At 33.8% G+C, this 25,639-nt stretch overlaps 2 protein-coding genes across 4 annotated transcripts; both read right to left on the bottom strand.

Moving 5' to 3' along the window:
* Positions 1-12,018: 12,018 nt before the first annotated feature.
* Positions 12,019-13,750, bottom strand: LOC140990351 (peroxidase 5-like). The gene is made up of 4 exons (XM_073460009.1): positions 13,381-13,750; positions 12,974-13,168; positions 12,678-12,843; positions 12,019-12,600 (listed from the first exon to the last, which is right to left on the bottom strand). The coding sequence occupies exons 1-4, from the start codon at positions 13,594-13,596 to the stop codon at positions 12,185-12,187; spliced, it is 993 nt and encodes a 330-aa protein (XP_073316110.1). The 5' UTR covers positions 13,597-13,750; the 3' UTR covers positions 12,019-12,184.
* Positions 13,751-15,564: 1,814 nt separating this feature from the next.
* Positions 15,565-20,116, bottom strand: LOC140989241 (uncharacterized). Of its 3 annotated transcripts, none has more exons than XM_073458396.1 (6): positions 20,016-20,116; positions 19,062-19,714; positions 17,447-18,951; positions 17,048-17,206; positions 16,731-16,908; positions 15,565-16,657 (listed from the first exon to the last, which is right to left on the bottom strand). In XM_073458396.1, exons 2-6 carry the CDS (start codon positions 19,690-19,692, stop codon positions 15,771-15,773), a joined length of 3,360 nt encoding a protein of 1,119 aa, XP_073314497.1. In that variant the 5' UTR covers positions 19,693-19,714; positions 20,016-20,116; the 3' UTR covers positions 15,565-15,770. The 3 variants fall into 3 exon arrangements, with proteins under 3 accessions (XP_073314497.1, XP_073314498.1, XP_073314499.1); XM_073458397.1 differs by having other exon boundaries at positions 16,758-16,908; XM_073458398.1 differs by having other exon boundaries at positions 17,048-17,149.
* Positions 20,117-25,639: the final 5,523 nt, after the last annotated feature.

Below are 25,639 nucleotides of genomic sequence, written 5' to 3'. Positions count from 1 at the left end.
CAAGATCTCCATGAAGAAACGCCGTTTTCACATCTAGCTGTTCTAGATGTAGGTCAAACACCGCACACAATGCCAACACTACTCAGACTGTTGTAAGCCAAACCACAGGAGAAAATATCTCATTGAAGTCAATGCCTTCTTTCTGAGCATACCCTTTTACCACCAATCTAGCACGATACCGCTTCACTTGGTTATTGTCATCACGCTTGATCTTATAGACCCATCTGTTTCCAATGACTTTCCTTCCTCGTGGGAGTGTAACAAGATCCCAAGTTTTATTCTTGTCTAATGCCTCCAACTCTTCTTGCATTGCTATCATCCACAAAGATACATCCGAGCTTTGAGTAGCCTCGTGGAAACTCGATGGCTCACCATCCTCTGATAGTAGACAATATGCAATATTGCTTTCAGTGACATAATCTGAAAGCCAACCTGGTGGTCTACTGTCTCGAGTTGACTGCCTCACATTGGAAACTTCAGACTCAACATGTTCTTGTTCTTCGTTCTCTGGCACTGCTTCACAAGAAACTTGACCTTTGTCCGTCTTTTTTTCCACCTAAAAAATAGTAGTTTCTGAATTCTGTGTACCTTTGTCTCCCTTTATTTTATCTTCCTCAAAGATAACATCCCTACTGATGACAAGATTGTGAACAGTAGGATCCCTTAAGCGAAACCCCTTTACTCCATCAGCATAACCCAAGAAGATACATTTTCTGGATTTCGAATCCAACTTCGATCTTTCTTGCTCATTGTACAGAACGTACACAGGACTTCCAAATGTATGCAAATGAGATTAATCTGTCGGCTCCCCAGTCCACATCTCCATCAGAGTCTTCAGATCAATCGTCACTGATGGAGAACGATTTATAGTATAACAAGCGGTTTTGACTGCTTCTGCCCAAAATGACTTGGCTAGACCCGCAGTCCTCAATATAGCTCTTGTTCTGTCCAACAAGGTCCTGTTCATCCGCTCCGCCACTCCATTCTGTTGAGGTGTGTAAGCCGTTGTGAACTGTCTTTTGATGCCTTCATGTTGACAATATGCATCAAACTCGTCACTGGTATATTCTCCTCCATTGTCAGTCCTTAGACACTTGATTTTCTTTTTCTGAATCAAGTTCAACCCGCGCTCTGAAACCTTTGAAGATCTGGAAAACATCTGATTTCTTCTTGATTGGATACACCCAACATCTCCTAGAGAAATCGTCAATAAACGAGACAAAGTATCTCGTTCCTCCTAGGGATACAACTGGTGCTTGCCAAACATCCGAATGAATCAGTTCCAATATGCTTTTGCTCCTGGCAGTAGAAGTGCCAAACTTTAATCTGTGTTGTTTATTGGTAACACAATGCTCACAAAAGGGTAGTGAAACTTTTGTAAGTCCCGGCAACAGCTTCCGTTCCGAGAGAATTTTCAACCCCCGTTCTGACATATGCCCGAGCTTTCTATGCCATAACACTGTTAATTATTCTCCTGAACCATTTGATGCAACAGCTAGTTCTGCCTCTTTGTGTGTTTTTCCCAAAAGTACATACAGATTTGCAGCAACTTTTTCCGCCTTCATAGCCACAAGCGCACCCTTCACAATTTTCATGATCCCGTTCTCGATACGAGTTTTGCACCCGATGTCATCTAATTGCCCCAAGGACAAAAGATTTTTCGTCAGTCCCTTCACATGTTGTACCTCTTGTATGGTGCGAATGATGCCATCAAACATTTTAATTTTTATAGTACCGACCCCAGCGATTTCCAAGGCATGATCATTTTCCATGAATACAGATCCTCTTGAGACTGGTTCATAATGATCAAACCATTCTCTCCGAGACGTCATGTGCCACGTCGATCCTGAATCCATAATCCATGTGTCACAAAATTTGTGTCTGCCTTCTACAACTGTTGCTGCTTAGCTGAATAATATTTCACCACTGCCTGAAGTAGTGGCCACATTTCCTTGAAAACTTTTATCGATACTCGTACACTCTTTCTTGAAGTGCCTTTTACCGCCACATTTAAAGCAGTAAATATTTTTCTTCTTACTTCTCGACTTTGATCTACCTTGTCTTTGGCTCCCACTTGAGTCACGGTCCATAAATCTTCCTCTTATCATCGGTAAAGCCTCTGTATGCTTCGAGATTATCAACCTATCTTCCTTATTCTTGCGCTGACATTCTTCTCCGAGAACCGCAGTTAAGACATCATCAAATCTTAGAAAGCCCATAAGAATATTGTTGGTAATGTTGATGATAAGTTGATCATATGAATCTGGTAGACTTTGAAGTAGAAGCTCCGCACGTTCATTTTCCCCTATTTTATGCCCCATGGAAGTGAGTTGGGCAAATAGAGGATTTAGTGTGTTGATATGGTCTGTCATCGATGAGGATTCCGCCATCCGAAGAGTATAAAGCCTTCTCTTTAGGAAATTCATGTTGTGTAGGGACTTGACCTCGTACATCTTTGTCAGAGTATCCCAGATAACCTTTGCTGTTTTTATCTCGGAGATACTTGACAATACTTCGTCTGCTATATCCAAGTGTAAATTGGCAGCAGCGTTGTCATTCATCTCATTCCACTTTCCATCATCCGTAATCTCCACCGGTATATCTCCAATAGCCGCCAAGCAATTCTCCTTTCTTAAAACTGCTTGTATCTTTATTTTCCACAGCATAAAAGTGCTTCTGTTGAACTTTGCTATCTCGTACCTTCCCTCCATTATGTCTACAACAATTTTAGTAGACTGGATAAAATAATCCCGCCTTAAATATAAATCTCAAAAAATCTTTTCTGGTGTGGAAGATCAGTCTAGGCTGCAACTACAGAGCATGCTCAGAATTTTAAGAAATTTTAAACCAAAGCTCTGATACCACTTGTTGATCCCACTTGCGGTAATTCGAGATAATAAAACCCGAAAATAAAGAATAAACTGGACACCGAGATTTACGTGGAAAACCCCTAAAAATTATTAGGAAAAAAACCACGGGCAAGATGAAAAGAATCACATTAAATATTTTGTGGTGTACAACTCACTCACTGTGTTTCCAAAGAGAACACACACTCTCTTAATACAGGAGAACAAACACCTCACAAATATTATAGAATGTTATAAGATGAGAGAAAACTCGAAAAAGGGATGATTTCAGAATGAAAGGAGGGAGCTCTATTTATAGAGCTCCTTGACCGTGTGAATACGCGTTAAAAACGCGTATTCATATTTCCACGAAATTTCTGCGCATCCCACGTTTTTTTTATTTCTTTCTTTGATTGGCCCCATTTCTTTGCCAACCTTGAAAAGTCTTTGCCGACACATTGTTGACTATTGAATTTGAGCATGGGTATTTCGTCAGGTCAACCTCCAACATGAATAATTTTAAACCAATCACTTGATCATATAAGTTGGTTCTCATATAACAATGGACGACTCAGTAGAACTCTGACTTGAACTCAGGTAAGAAGGTGTTAGCCAAGATGAACTCGAATTCAAGACTGGCTCGGATGACTAAACTCATACATACTTTTGAAAAACTTACAGTTCTATACTTGCTCTAATCATGAATTTGGACTTTGATACTTCCCATGAACTTAAATATATAGCTCAAGAAAATGAGATTACTTCTAATCTTCTGTTACAGATCTGAAAATTTAGAAAGTGAAATTGATTCACATATCTGTCCAGCCCGCAGTTTATACACTTGTTGGTAGTTCGAGAATTTTTGCTTCTTGTTTGTGGGAGAATTTAACTATGAATTAGCTCATAAAGTTGTTTTTTTAGCATTTGGTATAAAAATATATGATACAAGGGAATCCAAAAAAATCATGTGCATTTTGATAAAAGTTTATTCTTTCTTTGAAAAACTTACTCTTATCTTGATTTGTTTTTATTCATAGACGTGTTATTTTTATGTGTATTTCATAAAAATATTGCCGAGATGTTTCTTACTTTCCTAATAATCTTTCCCTTTTTGTGATGAGCTTTATCTTTGCACTTTTTATATTTCAGTTAGCGGTATCAATCAAGTACGGGTATTACAACCAATCTCAATATGATGAAATAAGAAGTGTAAGTTGTGATAATTTTTTAGTCTGTACTTGTGGATACTTTATACATTTTTCAGTTATCGTTTGAATTTTTAATTTACAAATATTTATGAATAATTTTGGATGAATGATTTTATGACTTGTAAACCATATTTTGGGTCAAAATTTTGAATTGTAGATGATATTTTTGATGAATTATTTTATGAATTTAATGCATTTTCAATCGTAGATATTGTGGCATCGTTTTACATTTTGTTCTATTTTGGTGAAGTGAAAAATATTTTTTACTTCACTAATTTATGAAAAAATATGAAGTTAAAGGTAATTCAACTATTTCACAAATTAATTAAATTAGTACAGTTGTAATCAACAATTACTTTGTTAAATTAAAATTATGTTGCATAAAAGACGTGGATTACTTCAACAAATTATGTAACTTATGAAGACATATATTATTATTTACTTCGTCATTTGACGACATAGTTGCAGTAAAATATGTTTTTGACTTCGAAAATTATTTGAACTCCTGAAGTCATATATGATCATATACTTTGTTAATTGATGAAATCGATGAAATAAAAATGTTATTACTTCAAAATCGGTCAAATTGACTCGTTGGATCAGTCAAAGACTTCGTTTTTTTTGTTTGCGACTTCGGTTTTTAGGCGAAACAAAAACATACATTTTTATTTCACGTGCTTCTAATTCAATAATTACATGTCTACTACTCATTTTAATGTCTGAAGTATAAATCCGAATTTATACTAGTGTATTTGCAGTTTAATAAATATGTATGGTGCAATATTAATATGCCTGAAAGCATTATTGATGGTTAATTTACTTCGATGTGTGGGAAAGCCGGTGGTTCCTTAATATTGATGAAGTTTTTTTATTTCATTTTTATTTTGTATTTGATGCATAAAATTATGAGGATTCCAATTTCACTTCGTCGTGCCTTGCAACAAAAATCTCTTGACATCATAAGTGCAATGGATTTGGTCTTTAAAACTAAAAAAATTCTCCTAACATTGATAAATGGTGGTTTCGATATTCTTCTTTCGTATGTCAAATCATTTTTCATAAGATTGGATGTTGATGTACTGAAGATGAGTGCTCATTATGTGCATTCTAGTTATTCTTTCCGGAAAAAGAATACCATCGCATTTGAACACCACTTTCATTATGATATATTTAATGTTGCAGTAAATTTTCATTTGGAAGAGTTGAACTCTAGATTGAATGATGAAACAGTATAACTTCTTATGCTTAGGCTTGTTTTGGACCCAAAAGATAATTTTAGATGGTTCAACATTGACATGATTTTTACTCTCGTCAAGAAGTATTATACTGAGAACTTCACTAAACATAAAATGCATCATTTGAGGTGTCAACTACAATATTATGAGCTCGACGTTGTCATGAAATGTTTTAGTAAATGTCCACTATCTAGAATTGTGTGGAGGATTATTGAAACAAAAAAGTTTCAACACTATAACTTTATTTAGAAGTTGATCCGTCTAGTTTTAATTTTTCATGTTTCCACGGTAACTACAGAACCTATATTTTCTTCTATGAAACATGATAAAAAAAAAAATTCTTAATATAATAGGAGATGACTTTCTGACTGATTTTATGATCATCTATATTGAAAGAGAGTTTGATTCAAGTATAGACTCGAATTCTATAACTGATGAATATTATACTTCGAAAAAACTTAGATGACAGCTTCGATAGTATGGGTATGTTTATAAGAATCATCTTTTTATCTTTTATTTAAGAAATATTTAATTTAATCATCTACATTGAATGATTGGCTTTAGATATATTCATTTTGTTTAAACTTCATTCGTTCTTTCAGGATGATGGAGATACAAAAGATTATATTGTCAAAATTTTTGTCAAATGTTTTCAAATCTTACAAGTCTCATAGCAAAAATATTGCAAATCTTGTTAATGAGAAGTTTTTTGAGAATACGATCAACATGTATCTTACTCTTGATTTTAATTGCTATGTATTATTTTATTTTTTGTTAAAATATTCTAGCTGGGTAGATTTAAAATCATGGTTCTACTATTGCTTCCGAGTATCTAATAAGGTAGAGTCTAAGGTTGTCTTAGCCGGATTTCAAGTAGAAAAAAATGTTTAGTGCATTTGAAATCTGTAACAATAAAAAATGCTTTAAGTTGATAAGTAGAAAATATGATATTTGTCTAAATCTATAAATTCATCTAACTCTTGAAAATAAGAGTTGGAAATATTGAAAAATAGTGTGTGATGATGTATGTAATGATGTAATTATTTTTGAATTATTTTCAAAGATATTCTATAAATAGGTATCTCAATTTGATAAGAAGATGCAAAATTGAATGAAGAAAATTTTATAAAATGTGTAGTTTAATATATTTGTGAGTTTGAGATTTTATTTTTTACGGTAAATTTTTATTTTTAACACGTTATCAGCACGAAACTATAAGGTTCTCCATATTTTTCCAAGCTTCAAACACAAGAAAAAGATAACAATATTCAAAAGCAAGAATATTTATTTTAATGTTTATTTATTTTTATTGTATATATATTTAATATATAATATCATGTTATTATATAAAAGGAGTCTATGACACTTCATTATAATAACGTGATGTGACTATATTATTACATTGTTTATATATTTTTATTGTGTTACTGTTTATATATTTTTATTGTGTTACTGTGTATTTATTATGTATATATTTAATATATAATATCATGTTATTATATAAAAGGAGTATATGACACTTCATTATAATAACGTGATGTGGTTATATTATTACATTGTTTATATATTTTTAATGTGTTACTATTTATTTATTGTGTATATATTTAATATATAATAATGTGATGTGATATACATAATTATTTAAACATGATTAACATTATGTACATCATATTATTACCATAAAATTATGCATATACATACATTTATTTTTTAAGATTTTGTATTTGTATAAACGGTCATAAACGACTAGTTTTTGCCTTATATATATGATTTCACAAACACATTCAATCACTACAAACTTACTTTTCCTCCCTAAAAAAAATTTCATCAAATTTTCGAAGAAAAAGAAGATAGTTCTTTCAAGATTATTTGTATAATTATTTTGGTTATTATACTCACTAGTCTTGTATTTATCGGAGGATATCCGCCTCACTTTTTCTCTATTTTTAAGTATGCTTATGCTTATAATTTATCTGTTACTTTGTATTGTCATATTAATAGATTTAGAACTTAACTAATAAAATGCATTTTTTTTTCTAGTACCACCATGTCAAATTTGGCAAATCTCGAATTCATTGGGCTTGACATTACGGGAAAAAATTATATGACATGGACTCTCGATGTAGAAATGTATTTTGAGTCATTAGGTCTAAATGAGACCATTAACGAAAATGGTATCTCATCATCACAAGAAAAAGCAAAAGCTATGATATTTTTGCGTCGACATCTTGATGAAAGATTAAAATGTGAATATCTCATTGAAAAAGATCTCATAGCTTTATGGAAATTATTAAAAAAAGATTTGAACATATAAGAGAAGTTATACTTCCGACAGCCCGTGATGAATGGAATAAGTTAAGATTCCAATATTTTAAGAAAGTCAATTATTACAACTCGACAATGTATCAAATATTCTAGTAATTAAAATTTTGTGGACATGAGGTTACGGAATCAAAAATGCTTGAAAAAACATTTTGCATTTTTCGCGCATAAAATATAACTAGTCTACAAAAACAATATAGAGTGCGTGGATTTGCTAGATATTCTGAACTTATCGCATGTCTTCTTGTGGCAGAAAAGAACAACGAGCTGCTAATGAGAAATCATCAGTCCCGACCCACTGGATGAACATCATTTCCAGAAGTAAATGTTGTAAGTAAAAATGAATTTAAACCTGGAAACCAAAATCAAAGTCGTAGACAAGGTTTTGGTCGAGGTCGTGGTCGTGGACGTGGAAGTGGTCATGGTCATGGTCTTGGTCGCAGCCGTGGTTTTGAAAACAATCGAGATAGTTACTTCTATAACTCATCTCAAAAGGGCGTCACGAACCACCCACTAAAAACTAAAAAGACATCATGAGAACATGAGTGTTAATGAAAAACACTCAAAACGATTTGAAAGTTCTTATTTTAGATGCAGTACTCTAGGACATTGGTCTCATATTTGTCGAGCCCCCGAGAACTTTTGTAAGCTCTATAAAGAATCAATAAAGGGAAAAGAAAAAGAGATCAACTTCACTGAATACAGATTTTCTGAATGATTTCTCTGAAAATGATCAATATACTAGTGGAATAGAAATGTAAAATATTTTATTTTTGATGTACTCATATGATCATGTTTTATTGTATAATTATGATATGTGTTATATTTTTCAATAAATTACAAATGTATTGTTAGTAATTTTTTTTCATTGCATATTTGTTTTGAAGTTCAAATATGAAAATGCTATGAACAAAGCTAAACAAAAAACTAATCTCATGGAAGTTTGCATACCTGATAGTCGTACAACGCACACTATTCTCCGAGATAAAAGATATTTCTTGGAACTAAAACCAACAAAAACAATGGTGAATACAATATCAGGTCCTGTAGACTTGATTAAAGGTTGTGGTAAAACACATTTTTTGTTACCTAATAGTACAAAATTTCTGATAAATGATTATTTATATTCACTACAATCGAAAAAAAATTTGTTGAGTTTTAACAACATATATTCTCATGGGTTTGATACTCAAACAATAAATGAAGGAAATGAGAAATATATGTGTCTTACCACATATAAATCAGGAAAGAAATATGTAGTTGAAAAACTATCAATGCTCCCTATTAGATTGCATTATATACATATAAGTCCAATCGAATCAAAGATGATAGTTGATAATTTTTCAATATTAATTAATTGGCATGATCGATTAGGACATTCTTTTTCAATAATGATACGAAAATTATAGAAAAAACACATGGTCATCCGCTGAAAGACCAGAAGATCTTTCAAAATAATAAGTTTCAATGTAAAGCATGTTCTCTTGAAAAAATTATTATAAGACAATCACCAGCTAAAATCTAAACTGAATTACCCATGTTTCTTGAACATATTCAGGGTGATATTTGTTGTTCAATTCATCCACCATGCGGACCATTTAGATATTTTATGGTATTGATATATGCTTTCAGCAGATGATCACATGTATGTTTATTATCAACTCGTAATGTGGCATTTGCAAGATTACTTGCTCAAATAATAAAATTGCGGAATCAATTTCTCGATTATACAATCAAGAAAATTAGACTTTATAATGCTTGTGAATATACTTCCCAGACTTTCAATGATTATTATATGTCAATGAGAATCATTGGTGAGCATCATGTTGCTCATGTACATACACAAAATCGATTAGCTGAATCATTGATTAAATGTCTACAAGTGATTGCTAGACCAATTATTATGAAAACAAAACTCTCTATTTCTATATGGAGACATGCAATTTTACATGTTGCTGCATTAATTCGCATTAGACCAAGCGCATATCATAAACTCCCCATTGCATGTTGAATTTGGTAAAGAATCAGACATTTTTCATCTGAGAATTTTTGGATGTATGGTATATGTGCCTATTACACCGCCTCAACGAACAAAAATAAGACATCAAAGAAAGATCAGAATTTATATCAGTTATGTTAGCCCATCAATTATTCGATATCTTGAATCTCAGATATGCGACGTGTTTACATCACGTTTTGTTGATTGTCATTTTAATGAGGAAATCTTCTCAATGTCAGTGGGAGAAAATAAACATATCGAAAAAGAAATTATATGGTATGTATTATCATTGTTACATCTGGATCCAAGAACTAAACAATGTGAAAAAGATGTACAACAAATTGTGCAGTTGTAAAGAATAGCAAATCAAATATCAGATGCATTTGTGGACACAAAAAGGATAACTAAATCATATATACATGTCGTAAATGCTCCCGTTCGAATTGAAATTCTGAAGAAACAAATTGAAAACACTCATGATGTAATAAAACGATTGAAGCGTGGAATGCCAATCAGTTCCAAGAATAAGAATCCTCGAAAAAGAAAATGCATAGAGAAACACGATGATCACAAAATAGAGAATGATATTTCGGCAGAAACACATGATGATGAAAATGTTCTGTTAGAACCACAAACTGACGAGAATCGTGAAATATTTATCAATTATATTAATACTGAAAAAATATGGAATCGAAAAAATATAAAAGAAATTGATGAGATAATTTCTTACAATGTGGCATTTGATATCATAAATGACAATGAAGATCATGAACCAAAATGTTTTGGTGAATGTAAAAATTGACAGGACTGGATAAAATGGAAAGATCATTATATGGGTTAAAGTAATCTGGTTAAATGTGAAATCAGCTAAGTAAACACTTAATGAAAAAGGGATATGTAAACAGTTCAATATATCCTTGCGTTTTCGTTAAGAAAACAACATCCGGATGCGTAATTATTGCTGTATATGCTGATGATTTAAACATCATTAGAACAAATAAGCAAATTCAAGAAGTTGTGTTGTACTTAAAGGAAGAATTTGAAATGAAGGACCTTGGAAAAGCAAAGTATTTTATTGTTGTGCAAGTTGAACAAAAAGAATTTGGAATAATTGTTCACAAGTCAAATTATACAGAAAATGTCCTTAAACGTTTTAATATGGATAAATCAAATCATTTAAGTACTCCAATTGTTGTTATATCATTAAACATAGAAAAAAGATAAAATTCCGTCCGTGTGAAGATGATAGAGTAATTTTTGGTCTAGAAGTATCATATCTAAGTGTTATTGGTGTCCTTATGTATCTTGCAAATTGTACAAGACCCGATATATCTTTTGCTGTAAATTTATTGGCAAGATTTAACTCATATCCAACAAAGAGACACTGGAATGTGATTAAATATATATTCCGTTATCTACGAGAAACGACAGACTTGGGATTTTTGTATTCAAAAGATATCAATCAAAGTATAATTGGTTATGATGATGTTGGGTACTTATCTGATCCACACAATGTACTTTCCCAAACCGGATTTGTATTTACTCGTGAAGACACTGCAATTTCTTGGCGTTCACAGAAACAAACACTCGTAACAATTTCATCAAATCACGCCAAGATTATTGCACTACATGAAGCAAGCCGTGAATGTGTGTGGCTAAAATCAATGACTCAACATATCCAAATCTCATGAGGATTATCATATGACAAGAAGCCTGTGACACTATATGAAGTTAACGTTGTATGTGTTACTAAAATGAAAAAAAGATACATAAAAAGTGACAGAACTAAACATATTCCCCCTAAGTTCTTCGCATTTACCCAAGTGCTTGAGAAGAATAAAGATATTAATATTCGTTACATTCAATCAAGTGAAAACTCATCAGATATCTCACAAAGGCACTTCCTATGGCAATATTCTAAAAGCATATGTATAATCTTGAGATGCGCAATCTACGAAATTTGTGAAGAATCGTTCGTGTTAATATGAAGGAGAGTTTAAGTGATTGTACTATTTTTTTCTTTACTATGGTTTTTATCTCAATGAGTTTTTTCTTGTAAGATTTTTAACGAGACAATATAAAAACACGTAATGAAAATAATCATAGTATCATGATCATCATCACAAGGGGGATTGTCGAAAATAAGAGTTGGAAATATTGAAAATTAGTGTGTGATGATGTATGTAATTATGTAATTATTTTTGGATTACTTTCAAAGAGATTCTATAAATAGATCTCTCTCAATTTGTGAATAAGATACACAATTGAGAGGAGAAAATTTTATAAAATGTGTAGTTTAATAGATTTTGTGAGTTTGAGATTTTATTTTTTTCCGTAAATTTTTATTTTTAACATTAACCAAATTAAAAATATTTCGGATTATAATTATAAAAACGTGGCTTTGAAAATAATAACACAAACATACCCTTGGTGTATTTATTACAAAATATTCTTCGGCAAGAACCTGAATTTAGTACTCCACAATTTATCTCGAAATTAATTGGAGAAAAACAAAAAGACAAAAATAGTTCAACTTTAAAGATTCTTTCCGAGTTCAAGTCCATTTGCTTCTTTTCAGCTGTTGATCACCCTACAGTCTACACGAATCTCACCCGTGTTATTACCGGTCAACACACCAATCTTCCCCATCTTCACCATTGCATTGGCAAATTTTATTTGCCAACCGAACAAATTTTGAGAATTCTGGATCACTTGGGATAATGTTTGTTGGTTCGTCAACAAGGTTTGATCCGAGGTGAACAGGCCTCGATTACTCAGAACTCCTCTATAGTAGCTCACGTCACTCGTAGCCGGGCTGGGCGGGTCCATAGGCACCACCAGATTCGGATTTGTGCTGCCTTGTGGGCATGCTGCCTTCAACTGGTTTGCATAATTGGGATCCAAGGTCGGATCTTGGCTAGTAGTCGTGTTGAAGTTGTAGAGCCTGTTGCTAAACGACGCGCAATGAGACCTGCCTATCGTATGTGAACCTATATATATACACACTATGAGTTAATTACTGGTACCTACAGACAAAAAGAGTAGAGGAGTAGTTAAAAAAATTTACCAGAAAGGGTGACCATTTCTTCTTGAGTTAAACCCTTGTTTGCAAATGCTTGTGTGAGTTGATTCACATTGGATGTAGGAGGTGGCAAGTTTGCCAATGCCTCAGAAGATGAAGACACTCTACCATCCTTTCTACCTGCAGGGACCTCGTATCCGAGTCCTCTGGTCTGCAGCGAAAACGAGAAAATAGCATGCAGTTTTTAGAAGAAATCATGGATTTTATTGATTCAAATAATAATACTAATTAAAAACTAAATTCGGAAGAAATTAACTGGAGAAATGGTGTCCATTTCTTACTATCTCTACACTGTCTCTAGCTGCAAAAGCGAGTATATCTGCACATGAGACTTTGCGTGCACAAACGGCTTCTAGTCTGGCCTTCGCACTGTCGATCACTTCAAAACCTCGAAGGCTCGGATTATTCGGTGGTGAGTCCTTCTCTGCAGGGCTGGATGGGTTGACGGTGTCTATCAGAACTGATCCATCACATCCCTACACAAAGTATAAACCAAACATGCATGAATACTTGACTTCCATTAGTAACTTCTTGAAGGGTTTTCGATATTCGACTCGAAGTTAATGAAAATATATATAAAGCAAACTGCATTGCAAGGCTATGATAAAAAAAAAAAAAAAAAAACATGATTCTCTTTCAATAATGTCACGTTACGCAGCATTTGGAATAAGTACTAATAAAAATTTACCCTCACGAAACAATCATGGAAATGCATTCTAACAAGGCCAGCAGCCACTCCATTATTCTGAATGAAAGCCTTCAGAACTTCATCCTTTACAATGCCCTCAGCCGAGGGACACGAAAACCGATAAAACCCCACTTGAAGCTGAGCTTCTGTTCGGACATTGTAAAGACAAAATACAACTAAAAACCCAGAAAATATTACTTGTTTTGTATCAATCATTTTGCTTAAAATCAGTTTCTTTTTCTTTTGATTGTCTATAGCTTTATACAAGGAAGCTGTTTATAGGCAGCATTATGGACAACTATTCATTCATCCAGTAGCATATTTGGTGCAGAATGACACGGAAATATACTGTAAATGTCGTTTTAACTTGTTAGGATGTAAGAAAAGACGGAATATGTCAACTGGATTAAGTTTGAACGTGCATTGTTACGCGTTAATCATGGCTATTAAATAATTATATACATGTATATTAGTCCTAAAACGTAGTTTTCATTCAAGAACAGGACAAAGTAAATCCATTTCTATTGACTTGGGTGCATTATAATACAAAATTAGTTGGAGTAGATAATATATGTGCTTAGTTATAATGAGTCAAGTGGGCCTGACGTTGCCATTTTTTCCCAGGGTCGGTAGCAAAGCGGATTCTGTGAGCATGCAGATACAGTAGGATCGGAGGTGATGTAAATGCCGAATTTTTTAAAAACAAATGGTTCTGGAAATTGGCCAAATCCGATTTTCCAAGGAGTGATGACTTTTGACATATTCAATGTGATTTCAACGCTCTCGATCAAAAGTTTATATAGTATAAATCGATTTTAGAACTTAGCTTTTCCGTCATAAGAAAGTAAACGTTCAAAATTTTTGTATCATGAGATTATACAAAATATAAAATTGCTCCCCTCCCTAAGTTGCTATCAGTGAGGTTATAACGATTAGACATATTCAAGTTTGCTCCTTAATTATATTCTATTAGCTAAATTAGTCTAAGACTTGACATGCATTGTCGACCAAATGTAGACTGATTTGTGGAAAATATTTCTATAAGGTTATATAAATTATATATGTTTCTTGTTTAATATCGAATTGAGATTATATTTTTGTCCAATGTGTGGGCATGGATTTTTTTTTAGAACACCTTTGTTAGATCTGCAACCTGAAGATAAAAAGACTCATAAAATTATGTTAACAAATTAAATTTGAAGTAGATGCAAGAGAGAACTTTTTGTCCTTTAGGAGAATTTACCTCGTACAAGATGCTCACGAGATATGATAATCATCTCTCAAAATACAATGAATTTCAACTTGTGATAGCAACACTACAAATCACAAATTTAATAACCACACAAATGTATAACAGTCTCCTTTAAAAGAAATAAGAAATGCAAACATAAGATGAATGCAAATATCTTCATAAATGTGACGTGAAAAAGGACATTTCATCTTCTTTATTAAAACGACTTGATGTTTCAATCATGTGGGTGTCTCTTGATCCATTAAACTGATGAGAACCATAAAAAGACATCATTTGGATGAAATGGTATCAGAAAAAATCGAAAAATCATACACATGTTCATGAAAAAAGAAACTTGGGTGCTCTAGCGCGTCCCCTGGTGTCTGGGCACTTCCCAAACAGCTTTTGGAAGGCCGGTTTTTTCCTCCAATTTTTTTCGAGTTTTCTATTCTACTCTCTTAATTTACATTCATGAAACTCAAAATTTCCAACAAAATGGAGGGAGCCAAATTGAGGAGACCAAAGTAGGGAAATGACATCACAACTAAATAAGAAGAATAATTATATGATTCGAGTACAATAATAGAAGAGAATGAGAGAGAAAAATTAGAGAATAAAATAATTCGTTGATTCGGTAAAGGTTTAGAAAAATATCCGACGGCTAACTGCCATAATATCATTCATATCAAATATGATTTCATTCAAATCAACTTTCAAAATTGATAACCGAAAATAGATTCAAATTACATTAAAATGTCAAAGATTTTTGGTGAAAAAATTGAAACAGAGTCGAATGTTTTAATTATCCTGAGATGTGAGCCAAACAAATTGATATAATACTCGCACTCGACTTAATGAATTAAGGTAAGTGTGAATAACATCAAGCTGGCTTATCAACAAGTTTGCATACGACGATGAACAAGTCTGCAAGCACTCTGTATACACATTGCATAGAAAATCTTAAAACTCTTTTAATACATAATTTGTTTAATGTCATTAGTGCTTAAACCCAAAGAAAGGAGAGATTTCATGCAACCCACTTGGAAGCTCCACTGGTCCTAACTAAATGTACGAGTTCCTCCATTCAAAATCACTGTCATTATATTTCACCAAAGAGAGTATCATGCTTCGAAGGATCACGAAAGGCCGAAACAGACTATTAGAAGTTTTTCCATGCGAAATCATCTTTCTGTACATGTTCCCAATCTGAAGATAAGTTGCGATCAGGTAGCCTACTGTACCATTGATTCATCATCTTTCCGTTGTTGAATGAAAGCATCATTTGATCATCGGGCACGGAGAAATGTTGCTCTTTTGGAGAGCCATATCCACAACCAACTAACTTTGATCCAAATTCGTGTTCACTGAGACTTCCAGTTTGATGGGGTTTTGGAGACAAGTAGAAGACTTCAGCTTCTGATTGAGCATTCTTGACTGCTGCAACGTTTTTCTTACCAAAAAACTCAAAATCAACCATATCAACCTGTGGTTCCTCTTTTACATAGATTCTTGAGCTGGCCGCTCGAGACTGCAAGATATTGAATCTGGCCATGACGGATTCAGCATGCTCATCGCTTACATTCTCAGTGTGTGGTTCCTCTTCTTTATTAGTCGATGTGAGGCTGTCCTCTCGTGGTTTCATGGCATTTGATCTCACCAGGACGGGTTCTAAATCATCACAGTTGGCCATTTTAGGTTGTTGCCCGTTTCTTATATTACTATATGACAGGTCATTTTCTCGAGATTTCAAGATATTGAGTCTCTCCATGATGGATCCCGCATGCTCAGAGTCACCCATCTCCGATTGTTGTTCTCTTTCCAAATTTATCGATTCAATGTTATCACCAAGAGATTTCAAGATTTTGGATCTGGCCATGACGGAAGCCTCGACATCGTCAACATTCTCCGTCGTACTAGAAATGAAAGAATTCTTTAAGGCTGAACTCGGACTAGTTCCGCAATGAGTGTTGGGGGTCAGCTTGGAATCTGTGTTTGGATCAGGCATACATCGAATTTTTGACATCATTACTGCAACATCTTCACTTTCTGAGAAAATGAAAAGCCAAGATTGATAGAAAGCAAAAAGGTATCAAAAATTCAATCAGAATGTAAATGTAACCTTTTAAAGTGTTGGCTTCAATTTTACCCATCTCAATCTTCATTTGGTCAAAGCGAGCTTTATAACCGATGGAGCATAGATTAGCTTCTGCCTCGAGCCACAAGCTCTTAAAGAGAAGTGCTTGTGAGGAAATTCCTTCATCGCAGTGAAAATTCTCTTCAAGGATCTTTTTTATAGCCTGCAATCCGGAAACCATAACTAAATTAGAACATATTTAACAATCCAATTGCACACAGGATTTCCTTCTCCTTCCTATTTGCAGCAGTGACTTGATAGAAATTATTTTCAAACCCAAAATTTGTAACAAATAGCAATACCTTGGTCGTATCGTCATTTCTTTTTATACCTTCTCCTCCCCTTAATGGTGAAAAAACTAGTGATTCATTTGTCTTCCCTTCACCCATATGTATAAAATCAGGCTGGAAATGAGAACTAAAGGTTTCATTTGTCGTAGAGGGCCGGTCAGAAATCTTATCCTGAAGAAAAACATCATAACAAGATTAATTATCAAAGCAACAAGAAGATATTTTTCAGATCATATGCTCAAAGACCTAAAACATGAATTTCGATATTCAGGAGAAAATACAGATGCTAGTAAAACCCATGCAGTGGAGAAAATTAGAATGAGAATAAAAACAGTGTATAAGAATGAATCCTGAAGGAAAATTGCATCTCTCTGGACAGTTTAGCAAGTCCATCAATGACAATGAGATTACCACACTATGAGACTCCTCAATGATTGCTGACGTATCTCGGACACAATTCTTTAATTTAGGCTCATTAGTTCCCTGGTCAATATTATTTCTCATGCAGGCATTGAGATTACTAATTATACTCTTGATAACCTCCATATTTTTTTCTTCAAGGGCAGAACATGCATCATGGGAAAGGTGACACAGAAGCAACTCTGAAAGATTGTGTGTCGTCTTTATCATTGTCTGAACATCAAATTTTGTATCCGGCAATGGTTTTGCACACTCATATCCAGCTTCTTGAGAAGAAGGTGAAGCTAGAACCTTCTCTGCTGCACAAACTGCCACTGAGCCACCTTCAGAGACGTCATTGAGAGTCAGTCCAGCATCCACTTCAACATTCAGATGCTTTGTGGTTAAAAATTTCACATCAAAACTGCTCACAGAGTTCCTCGGTTGGCTAGGTTCATCGTTCTGGAAATTAGGTTGATCGCTTATCTGAATTCCTTCACTGCTCATCGTAGTCAAGGTCCCAACAAAGGCTTTTGCACCATCTGATAAATTTTGTTCTCTGTTCAAGGAATTGGCATTGAGGGTACCTTCTAAAGAGTACCCACTATTTCTTCCACAGCTATTGTCATCATTATTGCTGCCTTCACCACCCCTTTTACAAAAAGCTCTTGTAGAATCATACAAAGAGCGGAGATTTTGATCGTAACATTGATCCAAATTCTTCTTAAGAGAGTCTTTAGATCCAACGTCAGATGCAGAAAATAATGAAGGTGCTCCTTTCCAACAGGGTGAATCCACAGATGGGTTGCGACGATCGACAAAACCTGAAGAATTCAAGGCAGAGTACACTACTTGATTGCTATCACAAGACATCGAAAAGCCGCTTGAAACATTTATATCTGATAATTGAGATCCAATTCTTGCTTTGAATTCGCGAGGAAAATTATCCTTAGATTGCATAGGACCAGCGAATTCTTTCCCTGAAGCAGGTAAAAGGAAATTCTCTTTTAAATAATAGCTTGGAATAGGGCTAGAATCTTTTCTCTTTGAGGGACCGGACTGCTCAAAATCTACAACCGCAACATTATCGGTATGAGTGGTTCCATAAGAAGTAACATCTTTTCCCAAAAAATCACAAACAGAAGGTGGCGGCCTACTAACCACTGCAGAGGAAGGTCTCATAACTGATACAGAACTAGGGAAAGAAACATCAAAAGGCAAAACATAATTTTCATATGGACCGCACAAGTTCTGAAAGTTAGAGACGTTCTGGTGCATTTCACAGGATCGACCTAAAGAATATGATTCCGGAAAGATAGAACCGGATACCGAAATACATGGTTTAATACAATCATAGAGAAGCAGGTCAGCATCTTGCTGATGAATTGGCCTATCTTCCAAATTTCCCAGAGCGAGCTGTCCATGACGCACTTCACTGTCAGAAACTCTGTTCAAATTTCCGCAATGAACACCAGAAACTTCTTGAGATTTTTGGCCGAATGAAATGTCATATATTCCTGAATTATATAGCAAAGAAACTCATATTACATCCATAGACCTCCACATTCATATTCAAACACACACACAAAGAGAGAAAACCACATTCGGTTGAACTTAAAATGCATACCTTGGCTTTCTTGAATTTTGTAACTATGTGAACCACCGACACTAACATTCTTTGAAGAGAAATCTCCACCAAGTCCTACTGTTTTGACCCGCATACCATCACTGAATCCAACATTATCAGCCCATCGAGGTCCATACTCCAAATCAAACAAGCTCTGATTATAACCAAATTGGGATGATACGGAGAGTCCAGAAGGAGATTTCGCATTGCTACTTTGCCCATCATACCCATTGATGGTGCTTCCTTCACCAATCATAGGAGGGACACTAGGAGAATAATAAGGCTTCACTCCACCACCATAAACAAATGCACTGTCAGACCAATGGACACCAGACGGCCTAAGATATATTGAGTCTGAAATTTGGTAATCATTTAATGGCATGCTTGTTGTTTCGGTGGGATGGATATCCAGCTCATGTCTAGGTGCTGAAGGGCTGGCAAATTGGCTAGTATGACTATAGGGTTCAACAGCATAAGACAAGTCTGAGTAATTTAAAACAGGGTTTGAACTGAGAATAGGGTTCAAATTCAATCTATCAACAGTAAAAGGGGGTGCTAGAGCTGACAAATTTGAGATTGATGATGAACAATTTTCTCCTGATCCTTCGCCCACAGACCCAAAACCCATCATTTCTGGATATGAATTCCAAAAACTGGAAACAAAAAAAACAAAAAAAAAAACAAATTCACATGAAATGATGACTGGTAGCACGCTGATTCCAATAAACAGGAGAATCTTTGTGAAAAGTTGTTCAGATAAATCCTAATTAAACAATTACTTAAAAACCAATTAGAGAAAGCTAGTCACAGAACTAACACACACTATTTTCGATTAAATAAACAACAATCCCAAATCAACATCGATTACTGAGATGACTGAACAACAGGAATAACGATATAATTCATAAATTGAATACGCAAAAAAAATTAAGGAAGAAATTGAAAAACAAAAACCTGAGAAAGAAATTCAGAAGATTTCTCTCTCTCAGCGCAATCGTGTTTCTTCAATAGGGGAGTGGTTGCAAAACGTAGCGTACCATTGCGATGCGTTCAGAGCGGGGGATATCTACTCAGCAGGTGACAATAATTTATTTCGTCGTGGTCCTTCAACTATTACATATTTATTTTTTAGACCTTCGTTAAAATAACATTATCAAAACCCGACAATAATCAGCTTAAGCTAAATGGTTTACGAGTACCGATCTTAATAAAAAACAATAATAATTTAACAATTATCATCACTTATGTTTAATAAAAAAAACATATATATTTAGGAAAAATTAGAAATAAATCTTCAAACTCAAACTTAAATTTATCCTAAGTCCTAAAAAACTTTGCCCAAACTCCCTCAAAAAGAAAAAATTAACAAAAACACCCTTATATATTTTAATGATTGATTTTCTTGGGGAAAATAGTATCAGAGCGCAGGTAAAATTATTTCAGACATACAAATTTATTGAGAATTTTCTCAAATAACATGAATCCGAAACCAAGTTTGAGATTAATTATTTACAGAATATATTCCAAATCTTTGGAATATTCGAAGCATGAAGATCTAACCAAAGTTAGATATCAAGGAGGAACTTATCAGGGTTCTAAGGTAACTTATGATTCAAAATAATAGGTTCTTATAAATAGTACCGGATTCCTCTAAACTCGCCGTAAATCTTAGAGAAATTCAAAAGACAGTACAGAATTATGGCAATATGATGTATTATGTACCAAAAAATGTACTTAAAAACCAAGAAGAAATTCTTGGAATATTAAAGAATATTCGAACAAGAATTCAAAACCTAGAACAACAACCAAGTTCTAGTAAGAGGACTTTAGAAGGAAGGTTACCACCATCATTTGGTACTGAACCCTTATTACATCAAAGAAGGAAGGCCAAATTGATGCCAAAACCTTTAACTGAAGAAGAAAAAATGATCAATCTAATCAAAATTGTCTCAGAAAAGAAATTAATCTGATGACAACTTTAGAAAGGATTAAACTAGAAGATCTCCAAGAGCTTGCAGAATCTTTTGCAAATCTCATGGTCATCTTCAGAGGAAACACCAAGAGAAAGTGTGGGATCTCAGAATATAAATATAAGAGAATCCCAAACAGACTTTTATACTGGTGGAGAATCGCACCCAACGGGAACAAGGTCAAGGAAGAATCAAATTTCTTTGCACCAAACACCCTATGAGAAATCTGTTTTAGAGCCTATACATCCTTATGGGGTTATGTTTAACCAAGATATATTAGATTTCAAAAACAGAGAAGATCTCATAGATGATTGGACATCCGCTATGAGAATCGCAGCAGGCACACTTGATCTCAATAGAGAAGGATTCATTGAACTTCTAGAAATGTGTCATATGGGATCAATTAAAATTTCTTGGGACATGACTTCGGTAGAAACCAAAGAATCAGTCCTAACCGGAGAATCTATTAACGAGATAGCCGGAAGAATGACTACCTTTTTTAAAGCACAATTTGTAGAGGTAGACTATTTGAACAGTAAAGATACAGAGAAGAAAAAGAAATATACTCAAGCTCTGTATAATCTTGAATTACATGATATATGTTTAGTGGATGAATATATTATGTTATTCAATAAATATAGATGGAATTCAGAGGTCGAAGAAGATATAAAAATGCAACTTTTCTTGCCAAAATGCCAAGTCTCTGGAGAGAAATACAAACAAGGGAATATGTCCTTGACAATCCAGATACATTGGCACGAAGAGCCTCTTTTCTCAAGGGAAAATTGGCAGAATGGTGTCATCTGGCAGCATTACAAAAGAATTACAAACGATTAAGGGGTATTAACAAACATACTCCTTTGTGTTGTAAAGAAAATGATATTCCAACAATTATTGGAAGTAAACCACAGAGGCATAAGAGAAAAAGTTTTAGGACTCATCCTTATGCTAAAAGTGGAAGGAGTTCTTGGAAACCATGAACATTTTGGTCTAGACAAAAGGCCAAATCTTATAAATCAGAAAAAAGAAGTGGACCATCAAGAATTAGGATATCATCTCAAGCATCGAGTACATATCGAAGCCCAGGAAGAACACCTACAAAGAAATATTTCAGAAGAGCTCATACTCGAGCTAGTGAAAGTTTTAAAGATTATAATTGCTGGACATATGGAGCGAGAGATCATATCTCAACCAACTATCCAGAAAATGAAAAAGAGATATTAAACGCTTCGATCCAACACCAGATATTGAAGAAGCAGTTTATTACAAGAATCTTATTCAAGTATACCAGTTTGAGGATATTGTTTCAGATGAAAGTATATATCAAGAAGATGAAGTCTTAGTCCGGAAGGATATGATGGAAAAAAATCAGAATCTGACTGAAAACGAGGTGTTTCAACACGAAACACATGAAAATTTGTCTATTTTCTTTAGCCAGACAACGATATCTCATAACATGATCCAAAGGATCATAAGAGAAAATCCTAGTCTTCAGAGATATCAGGGATTCTCTGAAGGGCGGGTAGAAAAATTCTTAGGAAATCTTGGCCAAAGAAATAGAAAGCATCATCTAATCTATAAAGTTTTCAGAAGAGAAATAGAAATTCCGATAAAACTTACAGGAAATAGAATGGAGATGCAACTATATCTTTCCGAAAAAATTAAAGAGGAATTATAAAAACTAAATATAGAAGTAGCACGAACCATGTCTTGGATTCATATCAGAGCAATCCAGATTATGATAAAAGCTACTTTTAAAGAAGGAATCGATTCACCCACTGATATCTCTATATGCGATAAATGAATGGGTAACCTTCAAGATTCAGTACTGGGAACAATTTCGGGAAATCTCTGTGTAGTGGCGGATCGAGACTTCAGCCGAGCTTTGACATTGCATCAGAACTTCAAAGAAAAAAGCTGATGAAAGAAGGTAATAGACCGTATTTTATTACCTATCAACTTTCATATGATCCATCTAATACACATCATTCAGAATTGTTTATTATAAATGAGTTTATTGAAATACCTGAGATATTTGAAAAAGTTGCTCAGAGAATTTATCCAAAAAAAGTCGAGTTTCCATTAATTCAGGAAACAGATATCCAGATCCAAGACAAACCGATTCTACAGAGGAATCAAAGTCTAAGATTGGAATGAAGAAGACTATCTTTTCAAGAATATAGGATTACGAGCTATAGGTGGGGAAAAAAACATGTCCAAGAAACCCAACAGACACTAAAAAGCTTTTTGACAATAGGAAAGCTTAGATGTCTACAAGGGCGGAAGGAGGTAGAAATAGTATTTGATATTACGAAACAAAGGAATCAATTTTCTTGTAATGTTATATACTAGTTAGAACAACTTATGATAGGAATTCACCAAGGAATGATCAATATCGGAGAATTGGAAGTTCATATCAAAGGAATTCCAGGAAAAGAATCAGATCGATTGATTCTTGGGCTAGAGTTTCTTAAGGAATATAAACCTTGAAAACGTCTAGAGTATATAATAGAGTTTATGGCTGAGGACAAGATGTGGAAAATCCAATGACTACAAGTTCATTCTCGATATACATTCCAGTATGAATGTTATACGAACAATATAAGACAGAATATTTTGCTGCTTATATTGATTCAGAAGCTGGAATCTGTACAGCAAAAAGAAGAGTTTTTTTAGCTAATTTGGAAGAAGAATTACCAAATATTGCTGGAAGAAATTTCTCTAAAAGAATCTTAATCTTATGCAAAGGGATTAAGATGACATAAATCATTATCGACGGTGCTGGACAAACGCCTTGATATAAGGTAAAAACACCGCCGATTTTTTTTAATGATACAAGAGCTGACATTCTGCTATGAAATAATTTCCTACAGATGTTTAAGTCCTACACACAAGAAAATGAGACTAGGCGATTAGTGTTCACAACACTTTGTGGTCACAAAATCATAGTTCAGTTTCGCAGCAAGGGTGGTGATAAAGGAAAACTTCTGAACTCAAAAATGAATGATTCTAGACGGTTTAGAGAAACAATTCTCCAATTAAGAGCAGATAAGCATCTCCAACCAGAAGAAATAGAATGCCTCAAGATAGCTCTACATCAGAATGAGGTAGGGTTTGAATCAAGGGTATCATTAGAAGATGTCAAGAAAAAGATCAAAGAAAATTACAATGAAGATCCCTTGGCATGGTGGGATAAAAATCAACTCAAAGCCTGCCTTAAAATTAAGGAAAGAAAAGAGTATGAATTTGTCCGATACAAGTATATCCCAATGAATATAATAGATCAAAGGAATATGCAGATTATAATCAAGGAACATCTGGACCTTGATTTAATCAAAGCAGAAATTTCACCATACAGCAGCCCAAGATTTCTTGTAAGAAATCATGGTGAAATAAAAAAAAACAAACCCAGATTAGTTATTAATTACCAAGAAATTAATAAGATTCTAGAGTTTGAAGGGTATTTTATACCTAGTAGAGAACATCTAATTAGTTACATACGCAATGCGAAAATATTCTATAAATTTGATTGTAAGTCTGAGTTTTATCAGATTCGGATACAGGAAGAAAGCAAGAAATTACAGCTTTCTCCACACCACAAGGACATTATATCTGAGAGGTATTACCAATGAGATTGGCTCATTCACTTCAGATATTTCAAATGAAAATGGATAATCTATTTAAAGATTATTTCAAGTTTATGTTTGTCTATATTGATATTGTAGAACCCGTAATTAGACTGCGTATAAGCCATGCATAATTCTAATTTTTTTTAATTGACTTCATTGCATGAGTATTTAAATGCATTCTTTGAAGCTAAGTATTTTATTCAGTAGTTTAAATTTTATTCTTTTCAGTTCATTAAGTGAGGCCGGACCGGAGTTGGAGTAAAGAGATAAAATTTAATGCTAAGAAAACATTTCCTAAAATTTATTTAAGATAATTAATAAGTAAATTTATTGTAAAAGAAGATTTAAGGAATTATTTAAATAAGTGGAAATAAGTAGTAAATAGAGTTCAATAATTAATTCCTTAATTCTTTTAAATATTTAATGAGTAGATAAAACACTAAAGAGTTAAAATACAATATTCAATAAATATTTTCCCTCCTCTTTTATTATAATTTTCGGCCCCTATAATTTAATTTAAATGTTTATTTGACAACTCATTTAATTAATAGTTTTCCTATCCATTTTTATTGGGAGATAATTATATCACAACAAATCTTCTATGATAATTAATGGAGCAAGATCCCACCCCACCTAGCTAGATATAAAAAATCGGCCATGTTGTTTTTTTAAGATTTAATTGTGATTTTTATTTCAACTCATTCTTTATTTATCCCCTTAACTGTTCTAGATAGATTTATCCTCCCCAACTTTTAAATCACTACAAAGATTTAATTAAACCAATTCTTCCTTTGCACCTAGACCTTAAAATCGTCCATATGCACCTCTAATATCCCCAAGAAAAATTTTGATATCATTCTTTTCCTTATCACTCAAACTAGTAGATAGAAAGAATATTTTCCCTTCCCTTTATCTTGTATCTTCCCATTTAAATTCCTAGACTCCCTCCAACTCCATAATCTCGAAAATTCCAGCCTCC

Source organism: Primulina huaijiensis, chromosome 12 (genome assembly GCF_012295235.1).
Source record: "Primulina huaijiensis isolate GDHJ02 chromosome 12, ASM1229523v2, whole genome shotgun sequence".
NCBI classification, from domain to species: Eukaryota; Viridiplantae; Streptophyta; class Magnoliopsida; order Lamiales; family Gesneriaceae; genus Primulina; species Primulina huaijiensis.
Note: the sequence above shows the minus strand (reverse complement) of the source record. Positions and strands in the feature narration are given on the sequence as shown.